Here is a 19,409-nt window from a genome sequence, read left to right as displayed (position 1 = left end):
TATCATCCCCTTTAATAAGCCCAAACCATATCATTCCATGCAAAGTATAGCTTGTCTGTCAATCCATTTTCATATAAGAAATTTTGATAGCTTCTCTAAAATCTTCATCACCACTCCAGAGATGATATGTCAACAATTAGACACCATCAGTTTCTGCACTACCCTTATATAAGGACTATCATACATTTTTTCTATTCCTGTAGAATCTTTCCTCAGCTCAGATTACACTACCAAGTCTAAGGACTAACCAGTTCACTTGAACATTCTTGTAGTATATGTACTGGTAACCCATCTGTCCCTATTGTCAAATTCTTATCAAGGTTATGCAACAGCTCTAGAACCTCATACATCTCTATTTCTTCATTAAATGTGATGGCGCTAAGTCCCTCTCACTCACATACACAAGTTGATACATCATATACAATTCTTTTATTTTCTTGCAGCTTAATATTTTTTAGCCTGTCCAGCCAATTTAGCTTTTTGCATAATACTCCTAATTTTTTTGGTCCATGCTGTATATATTTCATGACTCCTCTCCCTCATTCTCACACTATTCCTTCCACATCGTCTTCCTTTTATGGATCTCTTGCTTAACCCAGTGTTAGTAAGGTGGGGTATCACAGACCCTAAACATACAGAAAGAAATAACTGTGACACCGCCACCTTACTAACGCTGGGTTAATACAGTTGCATATCCATTTCACTCTCACCGTATTTGGTCTTCGAACTCTAGGAATGCATTTAAATACTTCCACACTTAAGTACCTTTATCAAGCTTCCCATGCACTCCAAATTCTTATTTATTAACTTCCACCATTGAACAAAGCAACTTTGTAGTTTAGCGTTAACCTGTCCTAACTGGAACATCCATATACTATGCCAGGCCCATTCCGTACCTGGATGCAATGAACCCGGACGGCACAATTTAGGGGCAGTATAATTGAATATGTTCATAAAAAATAGGGAATAAATAATAGACTGAATTGTTTGTGCATATTTGTCACCTTTGAATGTGACAAATTGGATATTACTTTTTTTCACTTTTGAATATTATAATGCACATTCCTCTTAATGTGCAGTATAATAAAATGATTTGGAATATGTTATTGTACTTCAGGATCGTTTAATTTTTAATGGAAGGGGGCACGAAAATTTTGCACCCAGGTGCTGCAAACCCATGGAATGGCCCTGACTATGCCCCACCACTTCTCAAGTCAGTACAACATGATCACTGTCACCAATTGGTAACAAAAATCACATATTTGAGACTACTTCTCATTCTATGATCACTATTCCAGTTTACATTTGACTGAGATCCAGGTTTCATTATTGCTAACAATCTTAGGCCCTTAATATATTAACAAGGCAATAAATCTCAATCCCTTTGTTCCAGATACTCTATAATATGTGTGTATAAAAGTTACTTCCTAAATTTTCATATCCTTAAAGGTGCGGGTTGCTTGATACAATTGGGCAACTTTCTATGGCATTTATCATTTTTGCATACCTTAGCTGTACTTAGATTCTTACCACTTCTCCCATAATGATCTAGTTTCTCTGACTTACTGAATTAGGTTTTCACCCTAATAAATAATTTCTCCTGATTCCTGGTGCAAAATTTATTCAAATGCAGGCCATCCCACTTACACAAATCTTTTCTACCATCAAATTCATCCATACATTAAAAAGTCACACCCTTTCTTCTACACAGCCTGTGCAATGAATTATTTGCAATAATAGCCCTCCTCCTTAACTTAGTACTATTATATCTTAGCATTATGACTAAGAATTTTCATTCTCACTGTTTCCCACAATCCTTTCAATATACTCTCATAACCTTTCATTACTTAAATCATTTGTTCCTATGAGTACTATGATCTCTCTCTCCACCTCCATCCCCCCTCCTTCAATGTACTCAAGATATCCCTAATTTTTGCTCCAAGAAAGCTCAAAGTAGTGACTGTTGTCTCAATTCAAATTTAATGAATGAATCAATCACACATATTTAAAATATGCTTGATAACTTACATTCTGCTGTGAAAGTGTATCACTCTTTCGAAGAACTTTCATTGCATATACATCACCTGAAACCTTTTCTCGGACAACTTGAACTTCTCCAAAATGTCCTCTCCCAATGATTTTTTTTATTTCAAAATCGCCAATGTTGACACGCATGTTACGCAATTCCATTATTAAACTGCGAACTGAAATAGAAAGAAAATTTACATCATAAAGTAGTAAAATAACAGCAATATTTAAAAACATTTCTAAATTGCTAATTTTAAAACAAAAAATTAAATTGATCCATTTTGATTTCGAATTTATAAGCAGAATTAATTTTTCTGTGTATGATTTTTGCAGAATAAAATTCTGCTGCAGAAATGCATTTAATACACTGCATATTTCAGCATTTAAAAAAACATTGTTTTTTTGGGGAGGAGAGGCATTAAAATTGTACAGGTGCTTGGTTTGGCTCCGGTGGAAACTATGGAGAAGCTATTCATATTGTAGATCAAGGTTAACAAGCAATGTGCTTTGAATATCACATTCATATGCTTCTCTAGGAGTGCAATATAAAAAGGTGAAGATTCCAAATGACGAAACCAGTTGACCAAGCAGACACATTTGGACAGCTGGGAAACTAAGTGATAAACAATTTGTCATCTAGGGGTGAGACCTGTATCCTCCTTACTGGAGGCCTAAAGACATTTTCAAAAAGTTCCATGTTGGCCTGGTCTTTGAGCAGGATTCCCTCAAAAGATAAAACATGTAACCACACTATTAAATGGACAATAGGTTAATCAACCATTTGTATGTGATTTTGGAAAAAAAATATTTTTCAGAAATTAAAATCCTTGCAAACATCTGATACAAGCAGTGAACATCTCAAAAGCCAATTTAACTCATAACAATGGATCTCAAACTTGAGCATATTACATACCCTTCTTAAAAAAAATCTTATCCAGTGAATAATGATTAAAAAAATATATGTGATATTTCCAAAACTGATAATAAGTAAATAAACATCTCATCTTCATTAATTGTGGTAAATAAACATCAGCAACATAAAATTTTTCTACAGTACTTTTATTAGAGTTGGTCAATTTATTACTTCTTTCCTTATCACTGAATTCCCATTCCCTTCTATCATTCCCCAAATTCCCACAGTTGGAAATGGGAATTTTGGGAATGATAGAAGAGGAGAGAATAGGAACAGTAGAAGAAAAGGAATGAGAGAGAGTTATGTGAATGATAGAAGAGGAGAGAATAGGATAAGTGGAAGAGAGGGAATGACAGAAGAGGAGAGAATAGGATAAATGGAAGAGGAAATGAGAGATATGGAAATGACAGAAGAGGAGAGAATAGGAACAGTAGAAGAGATGGAATGAGAGAGAGAGTTATGGGAATGATAGAAGAGGAGAGATTCTGGTAGTAAGACTTATACGTTGGTTAGACATAACTAGTAATTAGTTTATGGAATTAACAACGCATATAAAGTATATTAATTAAAGGTAACTTTAATGAATAACTTCTATATTTCGGCAATGTCACATTGCCATCTTCAGGAACATAAAGATATGGTATGTGCACTCAGGAACTAACACAAAGCAAATGAGGAAGAAAGCAAGAAACTAATATTGTTCCTAAAGTCCTAATGGTGCCCTCTTGCGGGCTAATTTGGTAGTCTTGGCAGTTGGGCTGAAGTTCTCGTAATGAAAGTCTCCCAAATTTGGGGCAGTTTCATGCACCCAAATTTGTTGAGGTTAGGAACGTTTTTTAAAGCTGCTGAAGATTCTTTGAATAATCTTTCGTATTTAAACTTGCTGCGATGAATTATTTTTGTTTTCTTCCAACGAATTTTATGGTGGGTATCCAAGGCATGGTCTGCCAGCCCAGAGCGGCTGTACTGGTGAAACCGGATGTAGTAGTCTTGGTGTTCTGAAATCCTGATATTTGTTGTTCTGCCTGTTTGGCCAAAGTAGGACAATTTGCAGCTGCAAGGGACCTGGTATACACCAGGTAGGTCTAGGGGAAGTGGTTGGTCTTTGGTAGAGTGGATAAGGGATACCAACCTTTTATATGGTCTGTAACAGGAAGTAAGGTCATATTTTTTGAGGATATTGGTTATTTTCTCAGAGGTGCCCTGGATGTAGGGGATGGTGATAGACTTGGTGTAATCTTTATTGTGGAGGGGGGGAGGGGGGGTTGTGGTTTACAGGTTTTAGTATTTTTTGGATTTTTTTGGGGTTATAGCCATTGGCTAAGAAAGTGTTGAGGATGTGGTTTAGTTCAATAGTCAGGGCCTTGTCATCTGAGCAGATTAATTTTGCCCTGTTATATAGTGTTTTTATCACCCCATATTGTTGTGAGGGGGGGTGGTGGGATTGCTGGTGAATGTATCTGCCAGTGTGGGTGGGTTTTCTGTAAACAGAGAAAACCAAAGATCCATCAAGCTGGCGGGTGATTAAAGTGTCTAGGAAGGGGAGGGTGTTGTTTTCCTCTTTTTCTAAGGTGAACTGGACTCTGGGGTGTTGGTTGTTTAAGTGTGTTAGGAAGGAGTGGAGTGTATCTGAGCCATGTGGCCAAATAGCAAACACATCATCCACATAACAAAGCCAAATAGTGGGTTTTTGTGGGGCGGAGTTTAAGGCTTTCTCTTCAAATGTCTCCATAAAGAAATTGGCCAAGGGTGGGGAAAGTGGTGAAACCATGGCTGTCCCCTCTATCTGTTTGTAGAACTTTCCTTGCCAAACGAAATAGCCTGAGTTCATTGTGAACTGAAATAGGGCTGAGATATCGGGAGGAAACTTGGCTTGGATGATCTCAAGGGTTTCTTTGAGTGGGACATTAGTGAATAGGGAGGAGACGCCAAAACTGACCATTATGTCAGTGTGTTGGAGTATGAGGTTTTCTATACTGGCTTTAAAGTGGGCTGAGTTTTTTATGTGTGATGGTGTGTTGCCAGTGTAGTGTGTGAGCGTTTTGGCTAACTTATATGTGGGGAGATCAGTGCCATCCACTATGGGACGTAATGGCACATTTTGTTTATGTATTTTTGGGAGTCCATATAATCGGGGGGGGGGGGGGTCTAGAGTTATAAGGTTTAAGTTTGTTGGTGACTTCCACAGGCCAAGAAGTGACTTTCTTAAGGAGTCTGTGGATAGTTCTAATCTGAGAGCTGGTCGGATTATATTCAATGAGGAAGTAAGTAGTACGGTCTAGTACTAAAGAATTTAGCTTACCTTTGTAGTCTTTTTGATTACCACAGTGGCGCTTCCCTTATCAGCTTTGGTGATTACTATTTTTTTTTGTTGTTTTTCAATTCTTGTAGGGCTGTATATTCGTTTTTGGATAAGTTGGATTTTGGAGGTTTGGCTCTGGTGAGAACACTGACTACATCCAGTCTCACATTGTTGGCGATATGGTTAGGCAGGTTGCGAATTCCACGCTCTATTTGGATCATGATTTCTTCAGCAGGTATCCTTTTAGGAGCTAGGGCGAAATTGTGACCACGTGAAAGTGCTGCGAGTTCTTCAGGCTTTAAAACTGCCGACAAGAGGTTGACTACAGTGTTGAGTGGTGGCTGAGGTATGGAAGTAGAAGTCTTTGTCAGGTTTTCATATTTTTTCACGTGCCGACTACGTATTTTTTCGAATTCCTTTCTTGCCGATGCGCATGAGATGTCATGAAGTATAGACCACAGATCAAGGCCGAGTGTATTCGACAGATCTTCCTCTAGCACCCGTAAGGTTTTGTTTTCATCGGCAAGGAGAACGCGCGTCGCGGTAATTTGTTCTCTTAACAGGGCAAAGCTAGTGCGGTTATAAATGCGTAGAGCTTTCTCGGAAGTGAAACAGTGCTTCAATTTGACACAATTAGGGATCGCTTTGTTATCCCGGCAGCGTTTTAGGAACGTCAGACGATTTATTTGCCTCGATATCTTCAATCTCAATTTGCCGTATTGACGGGCCTTTCGTGCAATTGCATCTCCGTGGATGATCATGATTCTGGTAGTAAGACTTATACGTTGGTTAGACATAACTGGTAATTAGTTTACGGAATTAACAACGCATATAAAGTATATTAATTAAAGGTAACTTTAGTGAATAACTTCTAAACCACATCCTCAACACTTTCTTAGCCAATGGCTATAACCCCAAAAAAATCCAAAAAATACTAAAACCTGTAAACCACAACCCCCCTTCCCCCCCTGTATTTTGTGCTTTGTGTAATTGTGCTTTGTGTTAGTTCCTGAGTGCACATACCATATCTTTATGTTCCTGAAGATGGCAATGTGACATTGCCGAAATATAGAAGTTATTCATTAAAGTTACCTTTAATTAATATACTTTATATGCGTTGTTAATTCCATAAACTAATTACCAGTTAAGAAGAGGAGAGAATAGAAACAGTGGGAGAGAGGGAATGAGAGGAATGCAAGGGAGCACTGGAACCAGGGATAGATTGATGTCAGGAGGGCAGGTAAGTAGGGGAACACACAGAAACTGTTAGAGGGAGAGACAGAGAGATGCATGTGAGCAATTGAGGAATAGAGTGGTAAGAAGTGTAATGTATGGGGACTCAATGATCCGTGGTGTTCAAGATAGGATGCGTGAGGAGAGTTTGCCAGGAGGAACAGTAGAAAGGGTGGCTATGGCAATTAAGAGAGGTGAAAGGGTGGATGAGATGATTGTGATGGTAGGAACAAAGGACTTGAGTGGTAATATAAGATGGGCAGTGAGAGATATGAGATTTTTGCTTGAGGCTGTATGGAAAAAGACAGAGAGGAAAAATAGCGTGCATGTTGCCTAGGAATGATAATGACAAACTGAGCAGAAGACCAGTAATATTGAATGACATAATAGCTAGAATGTGTCAGAAGAGAGGATTGGAATATGTGGATGCTTGGAGGGCATTTGAGAACCGAGAGGAATTGTATGAGAGAGACCGCTTGCATTTGAATGAGGAAGGACGCAGGCATCTGGAGAGATTGCTGTTTGAACGAGTGAGTGTGTCCCAGGGTGGATGGTAGCAGGTGTGGCCTCTTGTGGGAGTAGGTACTTAGGAGAATGGGGACAACATCAGGTAATGCTGAGCCCAATAAAGTCTAGAGGGAATAATGCTGGATATAGAAACAATGGCAATTTTATCCTTTATACTAATGCCAGGAGTATTCGGAATAAAAGAGAGGAATTGGTGGCGCTGATAGCATCAGCCTGGTCAAAGATTATTGGGATCACTGAGACATGGTTGACAGAAGAGGATATAATAACAGGAATAGAAGTAGCTGGGTACAGCATTTTTCGGCAGAATAGGAAGGGAAAGCGTGGTAGTGGAGTACTGCTTATGATAAGTGACGACTTATGTCCTCTAAGAGTGTAGGCTTTGAAAGGCAGTGACACTAATGATTTTGAAAGAATATGGTGTGAGGAAGAGGTGGGCAAGATAGGATATTTAGTAGGATGTTGCTACAGACCCAGGAGCACAGGGGATGGGGACCAGGAGATGTTTAGACAGTTAAGTTTGACAACGGCAAGAAGAATGATTGTTATGAGAGATTTTAACTACAGTTATATAAACTGGGGAGAGGAAGATGCATGTAGCAATAAGGGAATGGAATTTCTAGCATTCTTGAGGGACAGATGTCTTAGGCAACATGTAATAGAGGGAACAAGAGGTTCAAGAGTTTTGGATTTGGTCATAGCATCAGAAGAGTTGATAATAACTGAGATGACATCTCTCCCACCAGTTGGAGAGAGTGACCATATGGTTTTGACTTGGAAAATGAATAGACATGAGGAGTATCAAAGGGACAGAAACGTATATGGAATTATAAGACAGGTGATTATAATAGCCTTAGACGTCAACTTGGGGAAGTTTCATGGAGGGAGGAATTGGAAAGACAGAATATCATCAGTGCTTGGGAAATTGTGAAGTAATATTTGTTAGCAGCAATAATAAGCTGTATTCCACGAGTGAAGAAGAGGACACAATTTGGAGTAAAGTGGATGACAAACAATATTATAATTATTATTGTTGTTCCGGGAAACTCCAAGGAGTCAACAGACTCATCAAGGGAGGCCCTAAAATCATGTCAAGAACAACTATTCAACATTCACACAGTATCTATCATACCTTGCCTTGAACTCATTCACGGTCGTAGCACCCACAACAGACTCTGGAAGCTTATTCCACTCATTTACCACTCTCCAAGTAAAGAACCTAGCCCTTGTCAACCAAGCTCTTGCCCAGCTTCCATGCATGGCCCCTAGTCCTCCCACCACCAGTCATATTTTCAAAAATATCTTCTGGATCAATCTTATAAAAACCCTTCAGTAATTTGAATGTCTCAATTATATCACCCCTCCTTCGCCTATCGTCCAATTTCTGCAACCCACAAATCTTCAACCTATTCTCATAAGGTTCATTCCACAGACCTGCTATCATCTTGGTCACTCATCTCTGGACACTCTCCACTTCCTCCCCATCACGAAAAAACCCTGGTGCCCATAACTGGGTACAGAAGTCCAGATGGGGTCTTATCAAGGCTCGATACAGAGGAACAACAACTTGTTCGTCTCTGCATGTTAAAGTATTTTTCAGAAGCCAAGTGATTTGGTGAGCTGTTTTAGTTACTTTTGCAATGTGCCCCCTAAACTTCAACTCCCTATCCACCAACACTCCCAAATCCCTGGCCTCATCAATCTCCTGGAGTATGGTTCCACCAATGCGATATACTGCTGCTATTCTTTTCGCTCCAAAGTGCATAACCTTACACTTTGCCACATTAAATTGACATCCATTTTTCCTAGCCCAGTCATCCAAACTATCCAAATCATCCTGTAAAATTTTGACATCCTGTGCACTCACAATTGCTCTACCCAAATTTGCATCATCAGCAAACAAGTGAACACTTCCTCTCAAATCCTTTCCAATATCATTGATGAACAAATTGAAAAGCAGTGGTCCAAGAACAGAGCCCTGTGGCACTCCACTAGTCACAAGACGTCTTTTAGACTCCACTCCTGAATAAACCACTCTTTGATATCTCTCCTTCAACCACCGTCCTATCCATCTCACCAACCCTATATCTATCCCCATCTGCTCCAGTTTACTGATTAGGGTTCCATGTGGTATCCTATCAAAGGCCTTGGCAAGGTCCAGTAGTATCACTGTAAACCCATTACCCCTATCCAGTTCAGCCGTCACTGTGTTATAAAACGTGAGCAAGTTACTGAGGCATGATCTACCCTTCACAAAACCATGTTGTCCCCCATACAATATCCCATTTTCATCTATCCAATCCTGTATTCTTTTCTTGACTAATTTCTCTAAGACCTTGACAATGATTCCTGATATGCTAATTGGTCGGTAATTTACAACAGCAGTCTTGGAACCACCTTTATGCAGTGGAACTATTTTCCCCTCTTCCCACCCGCTCGGGACTAACCCAGACCCGAGACTCAAATTAAACAAAATGGTCAAGGGTACTGACAATTCTTTAGCTGCTTCTCGTACAACACGAGCTGGTATACCATCCAATCCCACATATGTATTGACATTGAGGTTATGCAATAGACTACTCACCTCCACTTCATTCACCACAATTCCCGTATAATCTATTTTCGTTTCTGCAATATCACCACCTGGATGATATACTCTTGGAAAGTGCTCACTCAGTAACTCAACTATCTCAACTGATTCAGTTACCTCCCTACCATCGGCATTCTTTAAAATCAATCTGCCATGTACATTTTTCCTTTTACTTGCTACATATCTAAAAAACTGTTTAGGATTCTCTTTAGCCTGCATGGCCAATGTTCTTTCGTAATCCTTTTTTGCTTTTCTTACCACACTCGTCACCCTTCTGGCCTGCGCTTTATACTGTTCATGTGCCTGCCGGTCACCCTTCTCCTTAAATTCCCTCCATAGTTGTTTCTTTTTTTGCAGCTCAAGCTTAATGGTGTTATTCATCCATTTAACCCCTACTTGATTTATTATTCGGACTCTAGGTATACAGTCAGCCATTGCTTCATGCAAGCACTTCTTAACTACCTCCCATGCACTATCAACTTCTAGTCCTTGCAGTTGTACATGCTATGGCACTGAACCAATCAAACTCCTAAGCTTTCATACTTTCCAGCCTGATAATTCCACATGTACCCTGTCTTAATTGAAAATTCTACACCTTTAGCCACCTCCCAAGTTAAGACCTTGTGATCACTCTCACCGATTGGTGAGAATGTGGTCATATTTGTTACAGCCAAATCCTCAGATGTAAATACTAAGTCAAGCACTCTCTGACCCCTAGTATTTTCCATTACATGCTGTCACAGATGGTTATCCCTTAATAACCGCATAAAATCCAATTCCTTCCTCCCGTGTGTCCTCTCCTCACTCCAATCAATGCGACCATAGTTGAAATCTTCCATAATAATCACCCTCCTTCCACTCATTTCTTCTGTTTGCTTGTGCATACTGTCACCACCATCTTTTCTATCACCTGGTCTATAGCAGCACTCAATTGTATATTTAGTTCTGCTAGCCAATCTCACACCAAATGGCCTCAAATGTGCTCTTTTCTCTATCCTGCAATTCAACTTCTATTCTCCTTGGCTGTAGTTCATCAGCTATCATCAACAATACTCCTCCCCCCCCCCATTTTATTCTCCCTGTCATTCCTGAACACACTATACCCATCACATTCAATCCCACTAGTTATATCATCTGCAGTCAGCCATGTTTCACTAATACCTATAACCTGTGGTCTGGAAGTGCCAACCATGGCCAAAAACTCTTCCTTCTTGTTCCTAATACTCCTAGTGTTAGGAACAAGAATTTAAGACCCCCATTAGCCCCCATATTAAACAGGAACTGCATGCGAAAAAGAGGCTAGGGAAGAAATATAAAGAGAAAGGTGAAGAGAAGATGCATGAAGAATATAAGACACAGGCCAGGAGAGTGACTAATATGGTAAGGAAGACAAAACTGGAATATGAGAAGAGATTAGCCCCAAGATACAAAGAAAATCCTAGGGAATTTTTTTAGCTATGTGGCCAGTAGGAGGAGAAATGACTGTGAAAGAATGACATTTGTGTGGGATAAAAATGGGAATAGAGTGACTGATGCAGAGGACATAGTGGAATTGTTCAATGAACACTTTATTGGAGTATTTCATCCTGGAGGAGTAAATTTTAATAATACTAGAGGGATAGCGCATGCTCAAGGTTTAGAGGTGCAGGAGGAGAGTGTGTTCCAAATACTGAGTATTCTGAATGTCAGTAAATCAGTAGAACTGGATGGTATTTCACTACGAGTTTTGAAAGAATGTGCTAAAGAACTGAAAAAGCCTTTGACCTGGCTTTTCAATGAAAGTCTGGCTGCAGGAAAGGTGCCCAGCGAATGGAAGGAAGGTAAGATAGTGACATTGCATAACGGTGGAAGAAGACTGGAAGTGTCTAATTATAGGCCAGTTTGTGTGTCATCAGTAGTTGTTAAGATCTTAAAGAAATTAGTGAGCGACCTTATATAGCATTGGGCAGATGAGGGTAATGTTATTTGTAAGAGTCAACATGGATTTGTGAAGGTGGCGCTCTTGTTTTAGCAATATGCTAGCCTTTTATAATAAATTTACAAGAGCAGTAGATGAGGGAAAGTCATATATTGCCATTTTGTTAAACTTAGCAAAGGCATTTGACAGGGTACCACACGATAAGCTGATATTTAAGTTGCAGCAGAGGGGGTCTGGATGTCAGTTGGTCAACTGGATTCAGGATTGGCTGTCTGACAGGTATCAGCGAGTTGTGTATGGTGGGGCAGTTTCAAGGAGGTAGAGGGTTACAAGTGGGGTCCCACAGGACTCAGTACTGGGACCTATATTGCTTAACCTTTATATCAATGACATTGTCAGTGGATTGCAGGGGGATATCCAGTTGTTTGCAGATAATGCAAAGCTGGGAAGGGTTATTAGTAATAGTACAGATGTGGTAGTCCTGCAACAGGATTTGAATAAGCTAGGCAGATGGGCAAATGAATTGGGGATATCAGTTTAATGCAGCAAAATGTAAGGTCTTGAGGTTTGGGAAACATCGATGGGATGCTGCATACTCTATGGGAGGAGTTATACTGGAGGAAGTAGGGGAGACTAGATATATGGGATTGATGATTGATAGAAACCTGAAATTTAGGGAACATATTGCGAAGGTGATGAAAGTAACACAGAGAATTGCTGCAATAACGAGAAGGACATTGACCTGCAGAGATAAAAGAGTTATCATTCCGTTGTACAGGGTGTCCCAAAATTAACGCAAGATTTAAATTTAGCGTCATTTGTGCGGTAAAGTGCTGCCAACGAGAAAAAAAAGACTGCGTGACAGCTGACAGTTCAGGGTTATTAAAAATGGAGCGCTACATGAAAGAACAACGCATTTTCATTGTTGAGCAATATTTTAAAAATAATGAAGGTTTGGCAGCTACAGTTCACAATTATTGTACAAAATATGGTCAGAATAGTGATTTAACTTCATCAACTGTGAAAAGATTAATTAAAAAATTCAAGGAAACTGGATGAATTAGTGATCTTATACACTCTGGCCGTCCTTCAACAGAAAACATTGAAGCAGTTCGTGGGAGTGTTGCCGAGAGTCCAGGAACATCAATTCGGCACTGTGGTCTTGAATTCGGCATTTCGAGACGCTCTCTACAGCGTATTCTCACGAACAATTTGCATCTTTATGCTTACAAAGTTCAATTGACTCAAGAACTGAAGCCTACTGACCACACACACAGCGAAGAGAGTTTGTTGAATGGATTATGGAACAACAATAAGTGGATGCTTATTTTTCGAACAAAATCATCTTTAGCGATGAGGCTCATTTTCATCTTGATGGCTTTGTTAATCGACAAAATTATCGCATTTAGGGTTCAGAAAATCCACGAATGATTGTTGAGAAACAAATGCATTCACAACGTGTCACTGTTTGGTGCAGATTTTGGGCTGGAGGCATCATCGGTCCATTCTTCTTCGAAAATGCGGCTAGTAAGGCAATAACAGTTAATGGTGCTCACTAACTGTTATTGCCTTATTATGATAATGACATGATAATCCAGTTTTTTGTGCCTAAATTGCAAGATATGGATGTGGACGACATGTGGTTTCAACAAGACGGTGCCACATACCATACAGCCCGAGAAACAATTCAATTACATGAGTCATTTCTTGGTCGTGTAATCTCCCATTTTGGTGATCAGAATTGGCTGCCCAGATCATGTGACTTAACGCCGTTGGACTTTTTTCTTTGGGGTTTTTTGAAGTCTAAGGTTTATGCCAACAAGCCCACGACCATCCATGCCTTGAAGGAGGAAATTGAGCGCTGTATCAATGAAATTCAGCCACATTTATGCAAAACGGTCATGGAAAATTTCGACAAAAGAGTGCGTATGTGCCAGCAAAGCTGTGGAGGCCATTTACCCGATATGCTATTCCATGCATAACCCTATACTGTATACTTTATGAATCAATAAGAAATTACAATTTTTAATTAAAAACCTGTGTTTTCTATCAAAATTACATCTTGCGTGAATTTTGGGACACCCTGTACAAGCCTCTGATCAGACTTAGACTATTGTTCTCAGATTTGGTCTCCAGGATTTGAAGGGAATATTTTAACTGTGGAAAGGGAACAAAGGCAGATAACTAAGATAGTTTCAGGACTGTACAATGTTCGTTATGAGGATCGGCTGAGGGAATGTGGACTGCACAGTTTGGTGGATAAAAGAAGGAGAGGTGATATGATTGAGACTTTTAAACTGTTGAGAGGTGGTTACTACAGGGTTGACACTGGGGAGTTCTTTCCCTTGGTTGAACAGCGGGAAAGAGTGATGACAAGGGGCCATCCCTGGAAGTAATGAAAGGAAACTGTGAGCAAGAGGGTGAGGAGTGGTTTCTTTGCATGGAGGGTGGTTGAACCGTGGAATGCATTGCCTGATGGAGTGGTGAGAGCGAGAATGGTCAATGAGTTTAAGGAGTGGTATGATAGACTGTGTTTCCTAGAAGGGATCTCCCGCGATGAGTCTTGATAGATTGTGTTTCTTAGGAAGGACCTCCTGCGATGAGTCTTTTGACTCCATTGAGGCCTGAATAATAATAAATATTGTTAATATTTAGGTAGCTGGATCTCAGAGAAAGGAACTTCAGAGTTGGACATTACAACTAGAATAGGCAAAGCTAAATCGGCATTTATGGAAATGAAGAGAATTTTAATAAACAAGAATATTAAAATAGGTGTTAGAGTTGGAATAGTTAAAGCAACAGTTTGGAGTATTGCAAGTTATGGAAGTGAGTCATAGACATTCAGAAAGAGAGATATGGAAAGAATATCAAATCAAGAAGTTTTAAGAAGAGTTGGGATGGAAAGAACACTGCTCAAGAATATTATGCAAAGAAAGACCAGATTTGCAGGACATCTTCTGAGAGGTTCTTCAGGACACCTGGCAAGAACTATATTACAAGGGAAAGTTGAGGGGAAGAGAAGACATGGAAGACCAACTAGAGAGTGGTTCAATGATATCGTGGAATGGACTGGTTTAAGAATGACGGAGGCGACAGACAGAGAGAAATGGAGAAGAGCTGCTCATCAGCTGCAACCCTCATGCTAGAGGATGCTACCGGACGACAGCGACTCACTTTCTACTAGAAATCAGTTATACAAATTGCCCTAAGTTTGTCTGAATTTGTGGTTGTAATCTTCAGAAATAGTTTGCCCTTAGGTTTCAGATACCAGTGTATACAGACAATATTAAAACCGATTTTAACATATGAATCTGAGAGTTGAGTTAGAAATAAAGTTGTTAATCAAAGATTACAAATGTGAGAATTCTGAGAAAAGCAAAGATAGAATCAGTGGTAGGATCATATTAAAAATGAAGATATTAGAATGGATCTTGCCACTGTTAGCATTCAGGAATGAGTGACTACACTTATCTAGGATAGTATGGTCACTTAGAGTGAAAGAGAAAAGGGTAGCAAATCAGGTGTTTGATGCCAAGATAGCAGGAAAGACCCGTAGCAGAAAATCCGAAGGAAATATTGAAATAATCTTATTTTGTATTCTGATATTAAAAAGATAATCAAGCATCACCATGTCATAGAAGGTAACTTTAATGTTGTCTGACTATAATCAATAGTCAGACAGCATAGCAGTATAATCAATCTATGTTAAAATGCAACAGTTGCTAAGAATGAATAACCAAATGATCTAACGGGAATTATAAAGATGCTTTAAGAGTTATTGTTACATCATATATCTTTCTATTAGTCTTCATGTCAACCTTGACTAATAACATTCAACCCCTTCTTTCTCCATCTTACTGGTTGTGGGCAGCATGGGTTGCTGATAATGGTCTATTTTGTGCTGTTAGTTTGACTGTTTGGTAGCTTTGTCCATGTTTGATGCTCCACCCTTACTATGAGTTGCCTCAGTGTTGCACTACCAAATCGGTCAGTTGCACTATCGAGGTATTTGCTTACGCTTGGAATCTCCAAACATTATATAGTTTCTATATTCGGCATGAAACTCTTTGAGTGTTCTTATTCGGCTAAGAAACAATATGGGTTATAATATCCATTAACTTAAATAAGTTCATGTCGCCGAATTGAAGCCTTTGGCTCTTCATATAATTAGTAATTTATTAGGACACTTTCTTGGAAATTCTCATAGTAGGTATGGAAGTTCTGTTCACTACAAACTTGGTATTAACTAGGTGTACCTACTCACTGATGAGACCCCAATAAAGGTTGAAACCTGTCTGAGTAGTGACCTTCTCTCATAATGTAGAACAGTAATACAGCTCCTAGGAGCTAGGTTCACATTATGGGAAAAATACCAAGAATAGTGATCTGGGCTTGCTCCACCCTTACTATGAGTTGCCTCAGTGTTGCACTACCAAAATGGGTCAGTTGCATTATCCAGGTATTTGCTTACGCTTGGAATCGTCAAATTTTATATAGTTTATATATTCGGCATGAAACTCTTTGAGTTTCTTATTCGGCTAAGAAACAATATGGGATGTAATATCCCTTAACTTAAATAAGTGTTAGCATAATTGGCAGATTATTTCTAAAAATCTAACAAAAAAAAAAAAAAAATTAGTTATGAAATGAGTCTTGAAATACTGTATGTATATAACACACACAGCCCAAAGAATACATATAAATACCAACATTTCCCTGCATATACTGAAGGTAATCCAGATTTTATGTACTAATATTCCACTGAAAAATAATATTTAAACCTTGAGGTGACAATTTATCAAGAACGACATTATGCATTATGACCTCACTTGTTAATGTAAATCTCATTTAGTTTCTATAATAATGTAATCCTTTCTGTGTAACCAAACAGTGAACAGCACTCATACTAGATTTATAGATGCAATGAACTACCATTTGAACATAGAACCACTTGAATAACATTAAAATGATTATGTTTTGAGCAACTGACACCATATTGTTATATGCTACATATCTAATTAACAAGCCTAGCCTGACCTCTTGTTATGAAAAAATAAATTCCATTTCTCCCTGCATGTCAGGCTCAGTGACCTGTCACTGTCAAGTAACTTTGCTTCTTGGAAATGCAATTAGTGCTCTGATAGAGCAGTTAATCCTATCTGCAGAGTTTATTATGGTTGTCACTCATGTTCTTTTGGCCCTGCCATTTTCATATGAGACCTGCTAAGTCAGATTCAAATAAAAAGCCCTGATAAAGGTTGCTTACATCCCAGACAGCTTTCAAACACCCATCTTTACAACTAAACAGCACTGACAAAGCTGACTGAGTTGTGGAGGATCTAAAATAAACAATCAAATTTATTATAACTGCTATTCGTAATTTTTTTGACATTCTGTTCATCCTCATTTGTCCTGGCATTTTATGAAATAATTCATAGCTTAGAGTCCTGCTTATCCTCTGCCTGAAGTCTAGTTAACTGGGAAATTTTACTAAATCATAGGCATCTTTTATTACTGCTGTAAGCCTGCCTATTGTTAATGTGATTATTTTAGTTTGTAGAGTTGGATAAGCATAACATTAGTGTTATTGTAGTTTGATACTCTACCAAACACATCTGACCTGGTTTTCAGGGTCAGACCTGTGTTGGCCAAATCTTGCAAATTTACCAACCATCATAAAAATAAACGATTTTTATGATGGTCTTAAATGTTCTTTAAAAGATTTGGCCAAAAATGCATGCCCTCAAAGGAGTGCTTTGAGTATCAAAACTACAGTAACACTTATCTCAGGCTCATCTAGCTTTACCAACTAAAATAAAGATCATATCAGCTATTGATAGCTTTAATAAAGGATAAGCAAGTCTCAGCTATGAATTATTACATTAACATAAAGTGGAAGGACCAGTTACAAGGATTGACAAAAGGATTTTAAGGAAGGAATTTGTGTGGCTGATAATAAATTCATAATTCCTCTCCCCCCATCACAAGAGGTCAGGCTTGGCTGCTAATCAGAATTAAACATGTGGCTTGGAAAAGTATATGTATTAGTGGCATTGAATATATATAACAATACCTCAAGTAGTGCAGTTAGTACAGAGTATTTTTATATTGTATTAACTGAAAGTGCACTGAACATAGCATTAACATGGGTTTTAGTGAATGTGTTCTAAACATTTATGTTAACCATTTACACTTCTTAGGTTCTTCACCTCTAAGTTCCTTTTTCTTGCTCATACTTGCAGATAAAAGTGTTAAGTTTATAAAGTAGCCATGTCTTTACTACAACACTGAACTATGACTAGATATTTCAATGCAATAAACAGGAACAAGAATGTTCAATAACTTTTGGAATGCCAAAAAATATGTTCCACCTTAATTCTGTAACATATTGCTGCTCCAGATGCAATGCATAACTTAGCATAAAATGTAATTGATACAATTGACTTTCTGAAATTGCAATAAAATATACTGCAACCCATTTTGTAATAGTTACAAATTGCATTATAACTGTTTGAAATTTATGTGAAGTAATGCTTTATACATTCCTGAAGATGACAGTGTAAAGATCAAGCACACTAAAGTTATTTATCTCAAAATGGTAGTTGATTCCATAAATCTTATACAATTAATATGATCTCTCACATCCAAATTAATAATCCATAAATACTAATAAACATATGTTGTAAAAACAGTCTGCACTTCAAGAGCAAAAAGCAATTTGGATTTTCTGAGTTCTAAGCTTTCCTATTAAACTGATAACATATAACTTGATGAGCAACGATCATCTATTCAAACGATTATCAAATTTTCTAAACAGGAAGCCGGGTTGACTGAATAGTGCATAGTATCTTCTGTTCTCCAACCTCAGGCTATGCATTCAAACTTCAATGTTTGCAAATATCTTTAAATGACATTCACATGGACAATGACCCATCTACCTTTAGTTGGATACCATTATGCAGTGAGATCCAACAGGTTATAAGCAGCCTTAAGTCACTTAAAAAAAAAAAAAAAAAATATATATATATATATATATATATATATATATATATAATTTCACATACCATGTTTGGTCACTAGAGCAGTGTTCCCAGATTATTTAACCCTTAACCTGCACATAGTACAAAAACTGTACTGTAGACTTATAAACCTATTTATAAAATGTACTGCTCTACCAGCTTATATTTAAATTTAAAATACTGTCAAAAAGTTTGATATCTAGAAAATTACACTATACAAGAAATTATATTCTCGTTCAAATCTTAAGCTTAAACAAAGAAGTTTGCATATGAAGTATCATCTTGATTAGGCTACTTGCATAGAGGGCAACGTTACATCGACTGCATCAGTATCCTGTAATGCATAGTATACCTCCTTTATCATGATTCCTCTTATATGAGGAATCATAATTATAACCAATTTTAAGAAATTTGAAACAGCATATATATAATAATTAAGCCATTGAGCCATTTTAACAAGTATAGTAGTTTTAAATATCAAATGAAATGATTTCAGAAGTTAGAATGTTTCACACAATGAAAATTTACTTTTAAAACCATAATGCTATGATCATTATGATAAGTCTGTAAAACTTATGATTGACTTATCCGATCATAGCTGATGTATACAGATAAACAGAATACTTACATTTATCTACAAAGGATGCAATATGTTTCTCCTTTCTCATATAATCATTATTGCAATCATCGAACAGTGCAAATAATGCATCTAGTAAACAATCCCTGCTAATAAGATGTTTTCCAGAAATACTAATGCCACTTTTTCCCAGGATCAGTTGGTTCAGTTTTGTAAATCTACTGGCTATAGTATCTTGCACCAAATCAGATGACATTTTCAGTTAACTGCTATTTTCTTGCAATCTGAAAAATACAAAATC

At 38.0% G+C, this 19,409-nt stretch overlaps 1 protein-coding gene across 1 annotated transcript in view; it reads right to left on the bottom strand.

Annotated features, from left to right (window-relative positions):
• Positions 1-19,409, bottom strand: part of LOC150101893 (citron Rho-interacting kinase-like) — a 594,274-nt gene that overhangs the window by 567,517 nt on the left and 7,348 nt on the right. Inside the window, exons 2-3 of the mRNA XM_090400165.1 lie at positions 19,160-19,392; positions 2,029-2,204 (exon numbers count right to left, since the gene is read on the bottom strand). Coding sequence (XP_090256291.1) covers positions 2,029-2,204; positions 19,160-19,364 — 381 coding nt within the window. The 5' untranslated portion in view covers positions 19,365-19,392. The remainder of the gene's footprint in view (positions 1-2,028; positions 2,205-19,159; positions 19,393-19,409) is intronic.

This window comes from Typopeltis vanoorti, chromosome 11 (genome assembly GCF_054136105.1).
Source record: "Typopeltis vanoorti isolate ZY-2024b chromosome 11, IOZ_Tvanoo_1.0, whole genome shotgun sequence".
Taxonomy (NCBI): domain Eukaryota; kingdom Metazoa; phylum Arthropoda; class Arachnida; order Uropygi; family Thelyphonidae; genus Typopeltis; species Typopeltis vanoorti.
Note: the sequence above shows the minus strand (reverse complement) of the source record. Positions and strands in the feature narration are given on the sequence as shown.